General features: G+C 40.4%; 1 protein-coding gene across 2 annotated transcripts in view; it reads left to right on the forward strand.

Annotated features, from left to right (window-relative positions):
• Positions 1–22500, forward strand: part of plxna1a (plexin A1a) — a 239102-nt gene that overhangs the window by 127076 nt on the left and 89526 nt on the right. For both annotated transcript variants that reach the window (XM_034875903.1, XM_034875904.1), the window contains exons 5-9: positions 1973–2073; positions 3846–3969; positions 4292–4445; positions 5457–5556; positions 13979–14093. In XM_034875903.1, coding sequence (XP_034731794.1) covers positions 1973–2073; positions 3846–3969; positions 4292–4445; positions 5457–5556; positions 13979–14093 — 594 coding nt within the window. The remainder of the gene's footprint in view (positions 1–1972; positions 2074–3845; positions 3970–4291; positions 4446–5456; positions 5557–13978; positions 14094–22500) is intronic.

Raw genomic sequence — 22500 nt, forward strand, 5'->3', positions numbered from 1 at the left:
TAACTCTTACTGATAATCGTGTGGACAGATGGTGGATGGTGAAAACGAAGGCAGCGTCAGAAAATATGTCTTTTTAATGACTAGTGTAAAGACAACTATTTGTGGGAATGGATTTCTTAAATAGTACTTCCTCTTACTCCGTCCTCTCATGTTCGTGTACTTCTTTGGTTGCATTTTAAGAGGCAGGTGAATTTGGACCACACTGTTTGGTGTCCCTCTTAATACCCAAGTTCTCCAATTTCCCCAAAGAGATCATTAACATTTCATCTCGTCTTTGTCATGCAGACACACATATGGCAGCCAGTAGAGATTTAGTGAAGAAACGGAGTAACCTGTGATGCTTATCTCACGGGTGTTATGTACCTTAGAATATTCTAAGGAATATGTTCTAATGGAGGCTAGCGCAGAAATCTGTCAACAATTTGTAGGTTTCAGTGTAAAAACGTTTATCAAGTATTTCCTTACTGCAACTCCTGTTTTAATGCTGAAGTTTTTTAAAGGAACATATGTGTATGTGTTTTTAATTAAAGATGTTAACGGGGCATTATGCTTTGGAATACGTGTTGGTGAAGTTGAGGCAAAATAGCATGGCAAAATGGGTTCATTGAAGGGAATTAAAGGGGCATTTTATCATTTTGTAAGTACACATCCATACATTTGTGGCACTTGCAAAAGACAGGTTAGGAAAAGAATGATCAAAATGGATGCAGCAGTGACCCACAAATCCAAGTCTGCAAACATGCTGTGCTTCAGCTTTGAGCTAAATGCTAACATCAACATACAAATACGCTTATGATGTGTTCAGCTGACATGTTTACCATGTTCATCCCTTTTTTAAGCGCAATAGCATGCTAACATTAGCACTAAACACAAAGTACAGCTGAGGCTGTTGGGAATTTAGGCAGTGGCTTTCGGATCAGTTTTCTTTGACTTTTATAAAATTCAGTTCATTTGTATTCCACTTTTCATTTTACCAGTTAAATGGTAAAAGAGGTCATTAAAACTTCTTCAACATGCAAAAATGGAAAACGATCAATACATATCCAAGGAGAACAATAAATAATGCAAGGGGAAAATGCACAGTTGTTAGTCTGTCACATATGAACTTATACATAATGGGAAGTAAATAAATGAACGTATACATAAGTCTGAGTCTGAAAGGGTGTTGTCCAGACATTTAAGATTATTTTCAGTTTCTAGCTCCAGGGGACAGATGTGAGCTATTTACTTTTTCTAGATTGTGTTTAGTATCGCGCAAAGTAAATTGCTTACGTGCATCAGTGTTTCTGGTCCAGTGGAGAGCTGCGGGCAGCACACAGTAAATCACAAAGAGATGTTTGTCAGAGGGTGTAATCTTAACCCGTTTGTGTTTACATCTGTTTAAACCTCTACTTCACTCCCTCTAGCTAGACTTGTATGCAGCAGTGTGGAGTTGTTAGCAACACCCCCAGAACTGTTTATCTCTGATTGTCACAGTGGGCTTGTTTCTTTAATCTCATGTTCCAGGCTCAGGACACCTTCAGCGCACACCAGGCCTATATGGTTAGAAACTGTTTGAAGGTGGGGTGTGCATAGGGGTTGCCAATATATCAATATTATAGCTACATTGATATATGGGTATGCTTAGTCTTACATCACGGATATCACATTATGGTGATATGACTGTGTGTTGTCTTTCCCTAATTTTAAAGGCTGCATTATAGTAAAGTGATGTCATTTTCTAAACCAACCGGACCTATTTTACTCTACCCACTTAGTCATTATTCCACATTATTGGTGATTATATATTGAAACTGTCATTGTGGTGATATTTTGCAAAAGCACCAATGGTCAATCCTACAATATCGCTGCAATATTGACATTGATGTACTTGGTCAAAAATATTGTGATATTTGGTTCTTCTCCATATCGCCCAGCTCTAGGTTTGCGTGCAATTTTAACTGGGTCTTCCTGTGTGTTTTCTTATTTTAAGGTCACCCGTGTACCAGTGGAGAGCTGTGAGCAGTACAGCTCCTGTGGAGCCTGCCTGGGATCAGCTGACCCTCACTGTGGTTGGTGTGTGCTACATAATGTGTAAGTGCATGTAATACATAAGTCCATGTACTATGTTGTGATCTGCAGTTCATTCTAATCTTTTACCTTGATGGACTGAATGATGGAAATTTATCAACTAGTCATATTTATGATTGTGGTTACCAGTATTATCTAGACCTGCTTGGCATTACATTGGTATGTTTAACCCAGCAAATAGCACCATTTACATTCTTATCAGGGTCATGTTCAACAACAACAACAGAAATCCCCCAAAATCAAAGAAACATGAAAATGCATATTTATTAATGTTGCCAACATATACCTAGATTGTCCGTAAGACATTTTTGAATGACAAATTAAAAGCTGTCTACCTCCAAAGCTCCTCCGTGATAGTTGCATGTACATTGTAAAAATACGGTGATAAATACCTGCTTTTTCATAAATCTATGAGAGTTTGTTGCTTAAACTCAAGTCTGTGTAGGCTCAAAATCAACTTAACAAAAATTGACGGTTTGTATATCATGTTGTTTAATTACGGTAAAAGTACTTTTGCTGTTCAGAATGCCCACATTTAGAGGGTCGACGAGTCATAGAGAGGGCCAATAACCTTTGTAATGGGGGTAACATAGCACACTTCTGAGTGCCTGTTGGGTTGTCAGTTTTGTAAAGTTAAAAAAAAGTTTTTGGACACAGACGCACCTATTCTCAGAATGGAAAGTTATGGGGCGAGGTTGGTTCAAATATTGTTTGATGAACAGCCTCAAGTTGGCCAATTCAAAATTCATAAGCATGTAATTAGTGCTCAGGGAGAAAAACATTCTGGTCAGTAAACTTACATAAACCTTCTTATTAAATCTGAGACACTTTGTTTCAATGAATTGACTATTACAAGCAAATTAGAGTTGTATAAAACAGATTTAATTTAAAAAAAAAGTTGCTTTATGAGGTAGATCTAAAAGAATCAGAACTGCAACGAGGATTGTGCTGAAAATCCAAACAATTACACACTGTACTTATATTTACACTGAATCCTGATGATGTAAATAATGCCATAACATGATCAGAGGAATAGTGAGTTGTCAGGTTTTGAAGGCCACCATGTACACCTTTGTTAAAATGATTGGAAAGTACCCATCAGCTGACAGCCAAGCAGCTGATGAATTAGCCACTGAGTAGCTAGAGCCAATCAGCTAATGCAAGTGTGCCCCAATTGGTTTTCACTCTGCTTGTGTGCTGGGCTCTATGTTTGACTGTGTTTTTGTGCTCTTAAACCTCTTTAACTCATGGATAAATTTTGAGCATTGCCACCCTTGGTTATATACTACAACACAGATACATATTGATGTCAGGATACCAAATGCTACAATCCTAATTTTTATACCTGCATCCTGGAGTTGTTTAACCCTCATGTTGTCCACGGGTCAAATTGACCCATTTTCCTATATCAATGTTCTTTTTAATTACCTAATTGTAATTACCCAAAAAAACATGATTGATTCCACACAATGCTCTTTGGCAAGTACAATTCTCTACTCTCATTAATTTTGGGGTGTCTTATTCAATTTTATAGCATTTGAAAAAAAAATTTAATTAGTTTTGAAACAGCATTGAGTAAAAGTTGACATATTCCAGTCTGTGATTATCTATCAGCAGCTAATGACATTAATTCAAATATCTTTATCCATGATAACAAACAAACTGCCTAAACAACCAGTATTAGTGTTGATTTAATATATTAATATATTCAGAATTAAAATTTTCGGAGGGTTTTTTGAACGGAGATGTGACTGTAGTATATTGTCCTGCTCTAGATGTTCGAGGAAGGATCACTGTGAGCGAGCCGAGGAGCCTCAGCGTTTCACCACCAGAGTGGAGCAGTGTGTCCGACTCTCCGTCCAACCCGACACTGTCTCTGTCACTATGTCAGAAGTGCAGGTACAATGTGTTGCTGTATGTGTGTTTAGATGTGTCAGTGTGTGTGTATGTGTGAGTATTGTTTGTGTGACGGGAAGAAGTGGCGGATAAGAAAGATGTACAGCACAAGTGAGCAAGATAAATGTGAAATGAAATAAAGCTTGTTCTTGAGTCATCGCTGGCAATCTGTCCATCATTTTGAGTTTGAGCTGAAAAGCCAAAAACCACACCAGCAATTTCTGCTGTGGGGCAGTAGGAATCTGGCTTATTACATCACTCAGGAAGTTAATCGACTTTAGATTTATGTTGTCTCTCACCTTTCTGCTTTCCTCCCTTCTCCCAGTTGTCTCTTCAGACGCAGAATGTGCCCAGTCTGTCTGCTGGAGTGAACTGCTCCTTCGAGGACTATGTAGAGACAGAAGGACGCATCTATGGTGGACGGATCTTCTGCCTGTCCCCCTCTACAAAAGAGGTGTCCCCCATCACACGAGACCAAGGTAAAAAAAGAAACATATCCCAACAAAACCAACATATAGGGTGTGAGAAAGATGTGGAATCATAGAATTATGGAGTGAAGTTCCCAGATCTCTGACTTGGACTCTTTCGCACTCTGCATGCTATTTGATGGAAAATTATTTGAAACCTCAAAGTGTATTATAACCAAATACTTGTTATCCTGTCATTCATTTTCAGAATAAAAGAATTGTACCAAATAGCCAATTAGCCGGCTAGGTAGGTAGGATATGCTGCCTTGTTAAAATGACAGCGATGAAATCTTATTATATTTCTGTGTTAATTTACAGTAGCAGCTAGATAGTGGAATCAGAGTGACTTTGATGTAGTTGTTTTTGCTCTAGCTAACAGATGGTAATTGGCTAAATCTAGTAGAATTTAAAATTCTGTACTTATTTAGTTAGTAGTAAGTAAGTAGTTAGTAAAACTGAACACGTTGGAGCTTAATGTATCTGCCTGGTGTCTGAAAAAATAAAAAGTATCAACCTTATGTTTTGATGGGAAGACGACTTTACTTTCTTCAGGGCTTTAAGGTTTAGCAGTTTTGTTTAATGCTGCACAAATATAAAATGTATAGAGGTTCACTCCTCGACGCGGTCGCAGGTTTGACTCCGACCTGCAGCCCTTTGCTGCATGTCATTCCCCCTCTCTCTCCCCTCTCTCTCCCCTTTCTCGCCTGACATGCCCCCCAAAAAATCTTTAATAAAAAAAAAAAAAACACGTAATTCTATTGATTCAGCTACAGGCTCTGCTTACTTTCCAGCAGCAACATTGTGGCTCCAATATGTCAGCTATACAGGAATTGACAAGGAACACCTAAAATGAGGCTGATGACATCTCAGACTACCTTACCTGGCGTGGTCTTGATCCTGGGTTCATGACACCTTTTCCATTCACTTAGTTTATATATTATAAGTTGTTTGCTATACGTATACTGAAGACTCAAAAAAACAAACAATAGCACTAGTAATATGGTGTTTTGTGACTCCTTGTAGGTGATCGACGTGTTATAAAGTTGTATCTGAAATCAAAGGAGACAGGGAAGAAGTTTGCCAGCGTGGACTTTGTCTTCTACAACTGCAGCGTCCACCAATCGTAAGTTTTACCTCGTATTGCAATATAAAGAGTTTGTGGCTAAGTGTGAATGGAGTTAGAAGAAGAAGAAAGGAGTGAGAAAACATCTTTGTAGGCTATATGCCTAGTCCCAGCATGCTGCTGGACAGCATTGATCAATAGAAGAGTGACTGTGGTTCTTTCTCAAAAGCAGTGGTGCTAAAATATAGGTCTGCAAATAACTCCTATAATGGAGAAGGAAGAAGACAGCATGCAACCTTTGCCAATTCGTTATTCAATGTATTCAAGCTTTTTACAAATCAATTAGTTAATTAAATCTCAAGCAATAAAGGGACTACTGGTGAGTGAAATAATAAATCGATTCCTAACCATGCAAGACTTAGAAGGGCAGCCAAGCTTGGGAGGCTAAAACACGTCAGTCGTGTTTCTTGGAAATTAATTATCCCTAATTTAAGAATAGGACTACTGATATGCTTTCCAGCACTGTTTTTGCATGTGTTTGTTTATATGAGTGGCTGACTTTTTAATTTAAGTAAGAAAAGCACGGAAGGAGAGCAACATTGGAGAGACTACGCCTTTTCTATGTACTCTATTCAAATTTGGTTAATAAACGAATCATTAATCCTAGACTATAGTCTTTTCTTTTAAGTCTTAAAGTTAGTGTTATTTCCGTTTATGCAATATTATTAGTAGTTGACAAAACAATTCATTGTTTTGTTTAAAAACTGCAATTTATTAGACTGCCATTCAAATGGCCAAGCCAAGATTTGAAACATAAGTCCCAGTGTGACATCTTAAAGAGCTGTAGACGTGAACGTTGTTTTACTTGTTGGTTGTTGTCAGTTGTAGCTAATGAGCGTTATTTAGGTATTGTGGACAAATTATAAAGTGAAACTGCTGCTGTCTGTATAATTTTATGTTCTCTCTGCATGCTGGTTCAAAAGAAACTTTCTTCTGTTAGTTTGATGTATGAAGAGTCTAGGCTGGCGGGTAGACAGTGGTCAGAATCTTATCATTGTTTTAGCTTTACCTTAAAACTCGATTCAGGGCAGCAGCAGTCTTTCCTTGGAAGCATTTTTTTTGCCTAACATCAGACACTGCTTACGACGATAGCATCATAAGCTTTAGCTCGGCCAGTAGTTGCTAAATGCTTTTCATTTGCTAATTTTAATGACAATATCATAAGCAATACATTGTAGACTCAACATTTACATTACAAACAATGTTTACAAAATTAAGTTAAAATGTAATTCAGTATTGCAAAACAACTTTATCATTATCTTTAATTACCATTAAAGTTCCTTTTATATCAATAGGCAACTAAATCTGTATATAATATAAAACCAAGTTCAATGGTCAAGTCATTAATTGTGACATGTTGGCAAGTTTTTTCAAGAGAGAGGAGCTAATGCCTAACCCCAAACTCATGGGGGGCAGTATCTGATGTTAGGGTTAGGGTTCATCTGTGAAGAGAACACCTCACTAAAACAGATTCAGACAGATTTGTGAACAATATTTGAAATTAGCCTTCTGTGTACATGGAGAAAGACTTAGATCTTTGAGTTCAGCTCATGCAAAATGGGGGCAAAAACTCAGTGTATATTGTTTAATACTATCTAGACCACGAACTACAGACCTGGAGTTTAAATTACAAAATTAGTCTGGAAAAAATGAATTGCTCACCCTTAACAGTGGTTTTGTCTTTAAATGCCAGTGAAGATTTTCAGTTGAACTTGCACAAAGAGAAGAGGGGGAGAGAAGAGAGGGAAGCAGAGCAGCAGTGAGATGGGCCGGATAATGAATGAAGAATGTGTTCCTAATTGACCTGCCTTGTTAAATAAAGGTTAAATGAAAATAAATAAAATGTCATTCCCTAAATGGCTCTTGGCTGCTGCTCTTAAGTCACTGAGTGGGATTCACTGTTCCACACACTCTCACTCTCTCTCTCGCTCCAGTGTCCCCCACCTGGCACAGAGTCACATCCTCTCATTTAGGTATCTGCACTTTGTGTCAATACACCTGAAATGAAAATGCATCTGTGGCACACTCAGAGTGGATTTCTCTTTCTCTTGCCAAGCGTAGAGTGATGGCAGCAGGACTTTCTCCACTAATGTCATTCAATCAATCATTCAAAATAACCTCAATTAAGAATAAAATCCCTTTGAGGGTTTTTTTCTTTTTCTTTCTTGATGAGTTGAACACCCCTTGTAAAAGAAAGGAATGGGGCGAAAACGAGAGTCAGAATATCAGGACATTGAAACCAATACAGAAAAAATCAAATTGTATTCCATCTCGTAAGGACTTTGTCTCCAAAGTGTCTTTGTGTGATCATAATTGTTGTTGTGTGCATGCATTTTTAATGCAACTAAAGTTAAAAGACCAAAAACACATTAAATAAACTACGCCCAAGGAAATAAATTAAGCCTCTGGTTCCTCTGCTATAACAAAACAAAAAAGTTCCCACACCAAACACTGAAAAAGTTTTTAAAAACTACAAATTAGGACCATAATCTTTAATTCCTGAATCCCCAGCATTACAAGCACCTAGTAATAAGGAGTGTTAAGTGTCCTGTTTTGGTTCTCTTTCATGTCACCATCCTTCCCTCTGGCCCTCTTTTCCTTTCCTGCCTTCCCACCTTCCTCTTGTCTGCCTATTACTCTCTTTTCCCCCACCCTCTCTTTACCCCTCTCTTCCTCCCCACGGCCCTGGCCCCTCTAAGCCCTCTCTATCCCCCCCCCATCCCCCAGACCTCCCTTATCTTGCCCCTCTCTCGTTCATCAAGCCCATTTATTGCCTGCACTCTGCTTTTGGCCCTGAATATATCTGCATAGTAATAGACTGTTAATTAGCTCTAGCCGGGGTGCCTGTGTGAAGATCGTCATAATGGAGTGGGCTTGGAGAGAGAGCTCACCTGGGCCACTTCTCAGGGCCCCCAGGCCTAGTTCAATGGCTTTGATTCATTTTGTAAATGTGTGTGTGTGTTTCTGTTTGTTCCTTGTGAGTTAAAGAGCATACAGGACGTGTCAAAGTAACTGCACTGTAGTGTATATTTATGCATATTTTTGTGCATGCAGGAAGCGTTTTCTCATTGTGTGTGTGTGTGTGTGTGTGTGTGTGTGTGTTTATGCTCTGTACCCATGATTAACCAGCCCACCTAGCCCTCCTCTCTTTGCTGCATAAACAGGCGTGCTGCTGTTTAAGCCTTTTGGTGTTTGCCTCGCTGGCCCCCGCAGGACTGTAAAACTACAGTGCAGTTATCACTGCAGCAGCTGTAACATAAACCCACATATTATACACCACTCCCCCTCTGTCGTCACCTTTCCCCTCTGAATCTTTGACACCGCCTGTAGGAAGTCGGGCGCCGGCGCCAGCGGCATTAATCGGCAGATAATGGAGTTCTCCTCGTGGGCGTGGTGGGTAGGTGAAAGAGTGGCACAGGCCTCGCAACAGCAGACGCACAGACAAACAGTATCAGCACAGATGCACATGCGGAGCAGCCTGCAGGCAAGCGCTCGTGTGCAGCTTCACACAGCCTCTCTCAATGTGCTCAAAGGTGGATGCAGCACCTGCATCACCAGCCTTACACATTCTCATACAAACACACATAAACAGGTGCAAGCACAGCCAGAGGGAGTACACAGAAGGCGCAGGCTTGGCACAGCAAATTTTGCTGCAAGCTAGTTGCATACGCTCTTCCAATATTTGAAATTTGCATTAAAAAAGAGGTTTGGAATAGTTTAATTGAGCATTCGGGAGGAGGAATAATGTGTCTCTGAAGAGAGTAAGAAAAAACCAATGGGAGGAAGAGCGCTAGAGGAAAGAGTGTGACACGGAAGTAAGCTCTCATTCCCTGAGAGCTGGTGAGGGAATAGACAACAAGGAGGCATGAAGAGGGAAAGAGAGATATAAAGCAGAGTGTTAGTGAAGGAGACATGGATTGTGTCCATTGTGTCAGGAATAATGCATCCCACACAGCTGAAAGGTTAACGCCGCAGCCTCAGGCCACCATGACCATTACAATATGAAAGGGGCTGAAATCTATGCAGTGAAAAGAAGCACTCAAGGGAGGGGACCAGCCCACGCTCCGGCCCCCATGAAGGGCTCTCACTTTCAGGCAGACCTGCTGTTCTGTTCAGAGGCCACAGTTGCGTTATATACACTGGCAACTTTTGGACCCATCATGTTGGAAACAGTTTAGAGTTAAACTTTCCTGTGATTACATTTGCCATTAGTTGATTTTTGTCGCAAGAGTTGTTTAGTTTTCAATAAGTGTGATGTGCTTTAATTAAACTGTGGGTTGAGACTCGCAGACGTACTGCTTTTGGACATCGTGACAAGATGCAGTAAGTATCTTCTAATGAGTCTGAGTCCCCTGTTGAGAATCTAAACTTATCATTTGGTTCCTGTGCTGTATAACTTAATGATGTATGCATCATTCTATCGCTGCTCACTTTGGAGCTTAATTGGATAAAACACAAAGAGGCCTATTTATAGTTCACATAGCACAGCCAGTCTTATCTCTCTTTTGAACACTATCCACTTGAAAGATATGTGATAGATATGATGTCAAACCAATCTAAGCTTTTAATCACAACAACATGCCTAGGTGGTTGGTTAAAGCACTGATTAGGCTATTAAATTAACACTAATTCATTTGGATCGGCACGTTTTCATGTTTTGGTGAGCTTTAGATACTTCCTAATCAGGACAGAATGGCAGCTTTATCTGTTGCTTTTTTCTACATTGACCAGAATCAAATGAGCACTTTCATATATGTTAGTGTGGTGCCACAGCTTGCACACCAACAGCTTTGTTCCATTGATCCGGCCTCGCTAGCACAAAAGCTCGGAGAAGATGATGGCGTTGTGACACGGCTCTGTTGCTAGGCCTTGTTAAATAGCAGGGGATGTTATTGACCGCAAACCCAAGCCAGTCGTCCAGGCGGTGACAGCTCTACTGTCTCCACTGCCCAGGTGACCCAGAGGAATGCTACGATGTCAACATGGGGCGAAAAGCTTGTGCATGGGTGTGTGTCAGTCTGTGAGTGTGTGTTGCCGCGGCTGTAAGCGTGCACACGCACACACACACAAACACACACACACACACACACACACACAACTGTCAATGTGTGGGCACACACACCCCTGCAACAAGAAATCGATAAACCCTGGGGTTAATAGTGAGGAGGAACTGGCTCACCAGCTTTACTAACAAACATCAGACTGTTAGCATAACCTCAGTCCACCCATCTCCACATGGAAATCCACTGGCATTGATTAGAAACCTCACACTGCATTTCAGTCTAGTCTTACTAGCTTCTTAGCTATGAATGCCCTATCACTCTGTCACTCCATTACAGGCGGTTTAGGAGTTAACTCTCTAAAATCTGAATAAACCAAGGACAGAGGGACAAAGCCAGAACGTGGATTAGACCGAAATCCAATTTAAAGTCAGTCTTTCTGGTGGCAGGGTGGCATTGTGAGCTGAGTGATTGTCCTTCAGTTTGGAGGCCCCGGTTTTAAACTCCTGTGGTGCCTCATTACTGTGGCGCTTTTGCACTAGACTTGTCAGAGAGATCGCTTGTCAGTCAAACAGTGAAGGTTTTCTTTTGAATTTACGGTTTAAAAAGAATGAAAGGGGTGTGAATGTCACACTCTGCCTACATGGCTGTAGGGATTTAGACATTGTACAGTGTAATGTGCTAAGGCTATTAGGGCTGTAACGATACACCAAATAATTCAAGCATGTTGAAAATTCTTCTTCTTCGTCCTCTTACATTTAAATGACATGGCTACTGTTTCACAGTACTGTGCAGGGTCCAAAATTAACACTCGTTAAATATGGGGCCGGGCCAACACACAAACTCATAAACACTGGCGCCACCACCATGTAATGAACAAATAACAGTTTGTCATCTTTTCACGGACTTCTGTCAGAGGCTTCTGCTTGCTTTACATTTTGGCTTCTGGGAGGCAATGAAACTCTAAAATATACACACACAGCGTTATCATCATGTTGTCTTAACATGGTTTTGTTTATTGCGAGCAAACAACCACCAAACTACACATCCAGAAGCATACAGGTAAATGTGCCTTAGAACCAAAACAAGTTAAAGAAAAACTCGTCCCTAATTATCTGCGGGATTGTCTCTGCGGGATTGTTTCTTTTCACATTACAAGGAGCCCAGTTCATGCCTGTCTTACAGCTAAATTAATCAATATATTTTTATATCAACAATAAAGCAATACTCTGACATTTTTGGAAATATCTTGCCGAGAGATAAATACCTTTCTAAGATTTTGTACGTATTAAACAATTAGGATAGTACCATGTTAATCTGTGAGCTTTAGTGGGGCTAATAGGTGTATTTTGTTTAACCTATTAACTGAGTCCAGCTAGCCGACCCCTCTGCTTACGGTCTTAATGCTAAGCTAACAGACTGCTGGCTGTAGGTTCATACATAGTGTACAGCCTTGTCAGTGGTATCGATCTTCTCCTCTAACTCTCAGCAGAGAAACATTTTATTAGCAGGATGTAGCATGAGTTGAATCAGCACTACAGTCAGCAGCGCAAAGCAACATGTGCAAATAAGTCTGGAGAGCGATAACTGGATGAGGGCTACATAGGACCCCACAGGTTCCCAGTCAGACTGTAGGTGTGTGAGGGTTGAGTTTTTGGAGGCCTGATTGAGTACAGCGAGTACATCGTATGGGAGCGAGGACTGACGTAACATGCAATTAGAACTTGCTGTTTTCAAGCCAGTTAAGTGTTACTCAGCATCAACTTATGTCAGACTTTGTAATTATTGTTTATTGTTGAACATGACACATTAGTGGATATGCTTATGGGTGAATTTGGAATATGTGCCATTCCTAAGATTTAATAATCCCCCTTTTTTATCATGAAAACAAAGCTTTGCTGAATTGAATAACTATTAAGCAATTGTTGCTTTAACTTTTCATATTAAATGTAAAGTGAAAAGTAAAGTAACCTTTGTGTTTTTGTACAAACTTCCTTTGCATTGCTTTTGTTTCTGGTAGCCATGATAGCCTTGTTTTTGGGTGGTAATCCATGTTTGAATGTGCATATATATTCACTTTCCATCCTCAACTCTGAAGAACAAGGAGGGGGAAAAAAAGTTTTTTAAAAACAGGCTTATCTTGGTCTGCCAGCTTAGTTCAGTGTAAGCCTCCGAGCATGGAGAATGAGGAAGGGAGGAGTGGATCGCAGAGGATTCGCTCCTGCTCTCTCTCAGCTGCTTTCAGCGTCCGCATTGGCCTCACCAACAGCTGGAATAACATCTAAACGCACAGGGCCACACTTACACTCGTCACTCCAACATGATTTTAGGAGATTTGACCATAACCATTTTGATGTTGTGCGAATGTTTGGATGCGTGTCCATCCTCGGCCTGTCGGCGTGTGCTACGCGTCCCACATTGAAGGTTTCCTCTCGTCTGTATTTCACCTTGCAGTATATCGTACCTCATCTACGATGAATCCAGGTCATAATAACTGGGTTTCCATCAGTGTGGGATAGAATAACTAGCAATTTACAAATTATGAGTAAGCAAATGCTAGTAGAATTTCTTTTTTTTTTTCTCCTTACAAAAATGTCCTCGATGATATGTGTGATTGTCTCCTATTGTTGCTACTCGTTACATTCCCTTTGATTCTGTGTTCTCAGATGAAAGCTTTAAATTTGGTTAACGGTGTAGAATAATAATGTCAACGTGGATGGACATTTCAGCTTCAAATGGGAGGATGTGAAGGCAGAATGAGATGAGAATTATTATTATTTAAATAGTTTTAACCTTTATTTATTCAGGGATGGTTCACTGAGAGGCAGCCACTCTTTTGCAGGAATGCCCTGATCAAATTCTCACAGTTGCACACATTCATATATACCGTTTTCGAGGTTAAGGGCCTTGCTCAAAGGCACCTCAGTAGTGGATATGAGGGAGGGACAAGCGCCCTTTATTTGTGTGTTCAAGAATCTTAAAAGCAAAATTGCCAGATGAAATTTTTGTTGTGAATTTTTGAGCGTGACTTATCTCTATAAACAGATATCTGCAAATGAATGCAGAATTTGTCAGCCCCGGAACAAGGTGTTGCTGTCAAAAATATGGTTTCCAATTCTAGCCAGTTTGTAGTCCGAGTAGCATTGACCAATCACGTTTGATCCCTTAGATTTTAATTTATTTTTTATTGGGACCAGGATACATACTGAGCATGACACATTACAACTAAAAAGTAAACTTGTCAGTTCTTTTTTTTTTTTTTGAAAAATTTGATATTGACAAAACTTGAGCTCGGACCTATAGTTTAGCATTTCTGTACTTCCTGAATGAGGTTGGATGGACGGCCACGGGCAGAACTACTTGTGTTTGTAACTTTAACTCTTCCTTGTCTCCTCTGTCTGTCACATTCTCCCTTGCTCTAGGTGCCTCTCCTGTGTCAATGGAAACTTCCCCTGTCACTGGTGCAAATATCGCCACATGTGCACGCAGGATGCCAGCGACTGCTCCTTCCAGGAAGGACGAGTCAACACCTCGGAGGTGAGGGTACGCACAAACATCCATGAGCACATGCAAATAAACATGATCTCACAAATACTAACGCAAAATGTTTCAGAAGGGCAGACATGCAAAGCTAACTGTTAATCCATTCATGAGTATTAATGCATGTGCACACTCATGCACACACAAGTATGGCACAATGGCATCTAAAGATGCAGCTGGAACCTGTATACCATTTTGTGTGTGTGTGTGTGTCTGTCTGTGTGTGTGTGTTTGTGTGTGTGCGTGTGTGTGTGTGAATAAGTGCTGCTATGAGTGGCCCAGCAGCAGCTGTTGTACTCCAAGCAGCTCTGAATCTATTCACTTATAAAATAGTCGCGGTGAATGAGTATGCAAATGGAAGTGCGCTACCGTCCCAAATGTTATATTTGCATGAAAACCCTCATCTTTCCAGGAGGTGACTCACTTTCACAGTCCCTCTGTCTTCGCCTAGGCCACCAATTCTAACTGTCTTCCCCGCAAACAAAGAAACACACACTGACGAAAACAAGTGAACTTTTCTGTCTTCTGTAAGTCGCGCTAAACACTCAAACACATTCTATTCATCTTTGTCTCTATTTTGGGCAATTTAAAAATCACCTTAATGCAAGGCTGACATTATTTTCTTTTCTTCTCATTCTTTTGCTATCAACTGCGCTATAAGACAACACATCTTATTTTGTCCGAGTAACATTTTGTGTTGCATGGACACAAATTCAGCCTTTCGTTGCCTTCTGTACTTTCTTTTTACTTCCTTCTCTCACTCTTAAAGTACTCAGTGTGGATGGGCATGAAGCAGGCGTGTCTGTTTTTTTATTTGATATTCTTTCGTATTTGGTTTTCTCGTGTCTTTTTGGTGCAGGCGTCACCATGGTTACCAAGACACTTTGAAAATCAAGGGAGTTCATGCTGCATTTTGATCAACACACACAAACATACCAGTGTGATCAGGACATCCTTACAGGATTATTGTTGTTGGATGCCTGTGTTTTCGATGTAACCTTCTGTTCTCTGTCATTAAATTGGCATTTTGAAGCAATGCATATCCGCACTTCAGCCAACAGCAGTAGTTCAGTCATCTTGCATTTATCTCCTCTAGCCTTGATTTTGTTCCAATGTGCCAGTTCGTAGCCCCTGCTGAAAGCAATATTGCCCATCTCCGCTGCCTGAAATAGTTTCCCCCTGTGCCATTAGCAGTAGGTTGCCAAAGTGATTGAATTCACACTACACTGGTTATCTTCCCAAAGGCATTTGTCAAATTTCTTGAGGCTGACTTCACTTCATATCTGATAAAACTCACAGAATCTGTGAAACTGTGCCACAGGTACATCACAAAAATTCATCCTGTGTGCAAACGGATAACCGCTAATGTATAGTTGTTGCCCTCATGAAGCAAATGTAATTCTCTGATGTCACTTCCTGGCATGTAAATATACATAAATCAGCTGTGTTGTGACAGCAGATAAACCGGGAGGAACATTAGGGTCGACCAGGCAGAAAATTGCCGGAGAAAGAGTTGGAGAAACACTTGAGAAGGCCATCAGCAGAAATATGTATGAACACAAACAATGACAGAAACAAACACCAGGATAAACAAACACAGAGACAAACAAATTTGCTCTGCTCCAATGAATGCCAGCATTGGTTTGGTAGAGATGACTGGGCCAACGCCCGGCCCGGGGGTTGCTTCAAATGACTTCAAATGGAAATAAGACAAAATAAGACAATGCTAAAAAAAGCAACAGAAAAAGGTAATAGAAAAAGAGGTTTGTTTGCATTTATTTTCCTGTCTACTACCTCGCCTGCTTATTCATTTATTCATTGATTGTAATTCGCTCACTTGTTAATTAAGTCATTTCATTCATCTTGCATGGGGTCGCTTTTCACCCAGGATATTTAATGTCCCACAAATGAATTAATTCCGTAACATGATTGACAGCAGAGACACAAAATGGCTGCCAAGTAATAGCCCCAGATGGGAGGTTTGACAGGAAGTGACTGCTTTTTTTTTCCTTTTTCTTTTTGTGTAACATCTCTATGCAACAACAGTTGTGTCATTAGTCCTGGGCTTTTGGTTATTGAGAGTATGCTAATATTGCCTGCACATATTGAAAGTAACTATGAAGAGCACACAAACTGATGCTACAAAAGAAACATATTTGGAAGGGCATCAAAGCCAAGTCAATTCAATAACTGAGTTTGCACATTGGAAGCTTGTGGGGGGTTGTTTGGCTCGAGGTCATAGTGCACAGGACCCTAGGGTGAAATTATTCCAAACCATCACTCTAACACAATGCAATTTCATCCGGCACCCCACCCACCTGTCAAATTTGTGCAAGCACACATACCTTTTCATAATATGAATGACTTATTGCTGTACATTGTTTTTTTTGATTTTTTTGTCTGATGCCAAAGTTTTTGCAGTTATGGAAGAAGAAAAAAAATATAAGGGCATGGTTAGGGTCTCCTGCATGATCCACCATCCTCCACACTGATACTTTGTGCCTAGTTGCATATGAGGCATACCCCTCTCAGGATTGCCACAAAGACTATTGAGGTCTTGGATAGTGTTGGTTTTAGATTTGTTGATATTTATATTTATTTCTTCATGTTTTTTGGAAGGCATACTGTAGCTTCAAGTGGGTATTTATTTAGGTCTGGTGTGATTCATTCATTAAGACTGAGTGAAGTCTTCTGAATCCGTCAAAAGACATGCTCATTATGAGCCAGTGCTTGTTCTGCATCAGCTGTTCTGAAACAGTTTATTTAACTATCGAGACTCTGACCTTTTCAATATGTGAAACTGCAACTCACCAACCCTGACTTAGTGTGATCTTGTTTCTTTCTTTCTTCACTCCTTCTTTCATATTTTCCTTTCTTTTACCTCTTTTTCTATTCTTTATTTCCTTTTTTCCCTATCTCCTTACCTCCTATCTTCCATCCTAAACTCCCTCTTTCTTTCGACATCTTTCCCTTTTCAGTCCACCCACCCTCTTTCTTCCCTTTGCCCAATTCATCCCCTATCTCTGGTTGCTTCCTTTCTTTCCCATTTACACCTTCCATTCAGTGAAATGCAGTAGGTCCATGTTGCATTGCCGCTGCACAAGGGGTTGAACTGGTGGATTTGTAGCCTAGCCTGATAGAAGAACAGAAGGTGAATATAGATATGTGGATCAGTGTTTGCCTTTGTGCCGCTAATTAGAGGATGAATAACCATAATGAGGGAGTTGGTTAGACCAAACAGTGTATATTAGGGCTTTAACGATATGTGATATAAAACCAAAATTGCGACACTCAGATCCACTAACCTGTGTCATGGTTTGAGAAGGCAGAATTGCTACACACCCCTTGCAGCTCCCAGAGTTCTCCTTCCCGTCCATATGCAATGCTACCACATATTTAAATAACTATTAGTATTAGCACCGGAGTTAAGTGCTGACCGTGCTGGTTGCGGGCTGCGGTTGTATGCCCGGGCCGGGGCTGTTGTCGGCTCACCAGCCTTGAAAAAAACTTGCCACCGGGAGAGTGAAGCAGACAGACCGGGGTGTGCTCGCTAGCTGGATAAACTACCATAAGATTACTAGTCTATCTATACATTTAACATTACTGATGAATTTGTGGGTTATCCCATAGTTGTTAACCATGGCAAAAACAATCATACTCAAAATAACTGAGCGTGTTGAACGATGTCGTAATGTTATGTTACCCACAAAGAATTAGCTAACGTTATAGACCTAGCGTGATACGAACTGAATTGTGGGTTTGGTGTTTTGTTTCAACCCTAGTGTCCTATCTTTCTAGTGTCCTATGTCCTATGTTCCTAGTGTCCTATCTTTCTGTCAAGTTAACTAGCTGCTGTAGGATTGTTTGTTTGCACGTGCGTGCACACAGCCAGCCACACATACCCCGACAGAATCCCTGCTTGGAGCATGCCATGAACCACGCCAGCCTTCTCCATACGGGTTTCCCTTTTTGATCTCTAACCAAATGAGCTCTTACCCTCTTGTTCACCCACTCCCTCATTCCTTCAACAAGTCAATTAGCTGGTGCCAGATACCCTTTCTTTGCGTCTTTCAGCTAAAGGGTGTCAGCGTTACATCTGTCTTACCATTGTTGCTGGAGCACAGGCTGGTACGCAGCTCCGAGTTGCCCAGCTCAGAGGCTCTGGGGCTGGGGTTGGCACAGAGCAAGGTTCCCTTCTCCCTCTGGGTCTCTCTGGCTGGGGGAGCTGCCTGCCGCTGATAGACTCAGCTGTGTTTGTGTGTGTATGTGTTGAGTGTGTATGTTTGCACACGTGTTTGTTAATTATTCAAAGTGTATTAAAGCTTAAAGATGCATCTCCAGAAGCCCCTCTGATCATTGCCGTGTTTAATTGAGAGAGACAGATGAGATGAGAAAAGAAAGGTGGAGCATCCACAATAAAACATAAAGGGAGGAGTGTGGCAGTGGCCTAGTTGTTAGAGAAGAAGCAAGCTTGCTAAAAGTACTAGGGGCCTCATTTATGAAACTATGTGCACACTGCACATAAAAAATTAGAAAAAATGTCTTCTGTACACTTTTTATTATGCAGGGATTCCTTCAACAAATAGCCAGCCTGTAATTTTGCGAACATGACTCGCATCCGACCCCTTGATTGCCAATTAATGGTTATTTAATGTCATCTACCTTAAACACAGGGATGCTACCTCTGGAAATGCCTCAGGGAGTTGTGTTACGATTTCCTGATAGCTTAAGTTTAATAAACACAATGTATCTCGAGACTGCATCTTAATGTGTTATCAACTGTTTTCTCACTCCAGAGGAAGGCCAGAGGTCATGATAAGTTGCCTCTAATTAAGGTTGTGTCAGCGAGCTAATATTAATTGTCTCATTATTCTGGAAAGATGGTGGATTTGACTGTGCATTTGTCCAAATTGCTAGAGGCCAATTTGTCAACAAGCTTCATTAAAATTAGGATTGATTGAACATGCTGTTTTAGCTGGCATATACTTAAATAAGGCATGGGGGGAAAAAATGCTTTAAAAAGTGGGACAGTAGAGACATTAGAAGATGGAGGAGATATGAGATAGACAAAGGAAAAAGGAAAGTGAGGAAAAGAAACAGGCTGGTTGAGTGAGAGAAATGAAGGATAAGAGTGACATCAGAGATGGTGGGAGCAACATTAGCATCTGGAGAGGAAAGAGCAAGCGAGTTGATGAAAGGAGGAGGAGGATGCAAGAGATGTTCAACCATTCAGGAGATAAAAGGATACTTGAGGGTCATGACACTTCTTGTGCCTCATGTCTCCTCAGCTTCTACTTAATAATTCCATGTCATTTACTTAGTGCTATCTGCCCTACTTTCTTCTTTCCTGGAAGCTTGGCTGCTAAGAGCCATTTAATTGCATCATGTATTTGTCTTACCGTCACAGAACTTACTCTGGAGAACACAAATAGGAAATATTCAAATGTCACTGATGATGAAGTCACAGAGGATTCTGTGCCCCTTTTCATTTACATTCTTGTTCATTTCCTTATTCCCAGCTTGCATTCATGGCTTCTGTCATCACAACCTGCTACTCACAGCAGGGCAGATTTATTTACACAGATATTTGTGTGTAATAAACTGTTCTTGATGAAAGTATGGAAATATTGAGAGAGAACAGTCTATTATGAATTGTATCTCTCACCATAGGCGGAGTTTGAAATTCAAGCCGGGGGGGCAAAAAAACAAATAAAAACTCATTACTGAGACCTGGCCTACCACTTGGGGAACACAGCCCGAGCACATATGGACAAATCAAACATGCTAAATAAACATACATGCTTATTTTTAAGGCAGATTTTACATTGCATTTTAACAATCTGACAATTCGGCCTTATGAAATCCACTCGGGACACGGCTGTCTTGGATTGCAATAAACAGACGGTGGCGGAACGCCCTGACATTTAAATTCAACTAAAATGTAACTGTGACCAATCAGAGCTCGACCTTACTGTTGAGATGCCCAGACTAGTGCAACAGTAACTTTCGTTTTTTTGCGTCCTGCACATGCGTCGGCAAGGGTCTCAGATGAGAGCTGCTTGTCACTTGTCACATAACCCAGAGCCCTGAAACAGTATATGAAACCAGATGTATTACCTAACCCCATTTGGTTGTTTTGTGTTATTTGAAATATTTATTAAATATATCTTGTCATGCCAGTGCGCCCCCTGCCCCCCACCCCCGCACACCCCGCGTATGTCTCTCATATGTTTTGCAATCCAGATGACAATTTCCCATGTGGTTTTTCTCTTCTGACCCCACTTATCCCTCCCGCTAATAATCCTCACTCCACTGTTCCTCTGAAGGCACATGAGTAATCATATGTGGCAAATTAGTTTTAAAAGATTTTCGATGGTGCTCACTGTCTTAGTGGATTCATTTAATGGCCATCCAACTGTTGAGTGGTGTACTGAGGCAGAGGGACAGGGGATTTATCTAAGTATCAATGCTCTTCAGTGCATTGTTCTAATCTTACAGGCTATATCAACCATATGCAAATCAAAGGATGAGATTCATTTCTCTTTTTAATATTATAGCCCAAATGTGTAGGGAGAAGATTGTGGAGGCTGACTATATTGCATTTACAGTTTTACTTCTTTTTTCTTTTAAAGGGGGACTGCACCAATATTAATCCATGTATATTATATGAAGTTCAATTAACAAGGAGCTTATGAATATGGAAACCACTGTTTTGGGAGCTTGACACGAGGGATTAATAGTCAAGCCATCTCAGCCTCTACTGATTCAATCTTTTTCTTTAAATCTATCTCGTATGAGACCCCCAACTTCATGGAAGGACATTGATAATTTGCTGAAATACCTCTTTAATATAAATAGGGAATGCCTCTACCTGTGGAGAAGCTGATGAACTTTCTGTCTTTGAAGTGAAGGTTCAAATAGGTTTCTTGGTATGTGAAGGTGAACAGTGTAGTGTTGATATACATAATGTCCTGTTCCATTTTAACTGTGGTTGTATTAGACTGGGTCTTCAATATGCTACCGGACCTTCAGTGCCTATACCAAAACAATTCTTTAAAACAAAGATGTTGCCAAGAACTTTATTAAAATATGGTAAAGAGTTGGCAAAATAGTGACCTAAATTTGAAAAAGACCTAACAAAAGCATTCAGGTTTGATTACACAATGCTATTGACACATTTCAGTCTAAATTCAAAAAGTATTCAGATTCCATTTCTAGCCATGTGATTTTATGAGTTTTACCTTTGACACATCCACCCAACTGTCTTAAAGGCTGTTAGAAGGACAGGGCAAGAGACCTCTGAACACATTCTTGGTCTTGGAGAGGTAGTCTTACCCAAGGGCACTCAAAAGGTTTAAAGCATAATCATTGTGACTAAGAATAGAGGCTGTTGTATACTGTACACAATGTAAAGCCCTTTGAAGGACATGTGTGATACATGAGCTCTATGAATCAAATTGACTTCACTTGTCAAAGTTTAGTCATTTTTGAGTGCGTGATTCAGATTATGCAGGTGAAGAAATAGAGGATGGCCATTGTTCTAAACCTGATGGAAGCCTGTTTTGTTCCATTAATCTTTATTCAAGTGCAAAAGGTGCAAGGTAGCCATTTAGTAGATTCCACTTAATACACATGTAGCTGTACTTTGGTTCCATCTTTGCTCTTCCTAGTTTGGCTTTGTTGTTAGTAAAGTTCAGTAGCATTGTAAATTCATTTTGAGTTTGTGACAGTACATACCCCTTGAGATGTGTTGAGGAAAAGGTAACGAGTTGCTTTGATTAAAAATGATGAGGGTAGTACAACAAGGTTTGCTCATGTTTTTGAAAAGTAAGTGAAATTGGCTAACTCTTCTGCGACTTCTGATTACGCTGTCAGGAAGTCAAGGCATTGTTTATGTTCATGTCTTTTTATTAAGTTTCAGAATATCAGTTCATAACAGCATGAACTCTTTCTGTGTTTTATCTTTACCACATCACCCGCCTCGCTCCATATCCCCTCTAGGAAAGGGCTGAGAAGAGTGGGTGGACACTTCAAAAGGCTTCTAACACAGTTCAAAGTGCCTTTTATTTAAACAGAAGAGCTCCTAGCCTAGTGCGATGGGTGCCTGCCCTTCTTCCACCTGAGACTACGACTGAGGAACTCGGGACATTTGTGCAAAATAGATGAAAACTCTTCCTGTCGAAATGAAGCATAGGGGATGAGTCACAAATCCAGAATAAAACATGAAACAGGTCTCGCAAAAAGAAGCGATCACTTTCAAAAGTTTTTGGCCCAAGTGAATTTGCATGCTAGATATTGCAATATCTTTTGTTGTGAAGTTGGCTGTGTTGTGTGTTGCTTAAACTTTTCCGACCTAGGACCTGTGGGATAAAGAAAGTCCTTCTTTTGTCCCAAGACTAATGGC

The sequence above is a fragment of the Etheostoma cragini genome, chromosome 7 (genome assembly GCF_013103735.1).
Source record: "Etheostoma cragini isolate CJK2018 chromosome 7, CSU_Ecrag_1.0, whole genome shotgun sequence".
NCBI lineage: Eukaryota > Metazoa > Chordata > Actinopteri > Perciformes > Percidae > Etheostoma > Etheostoma cragini.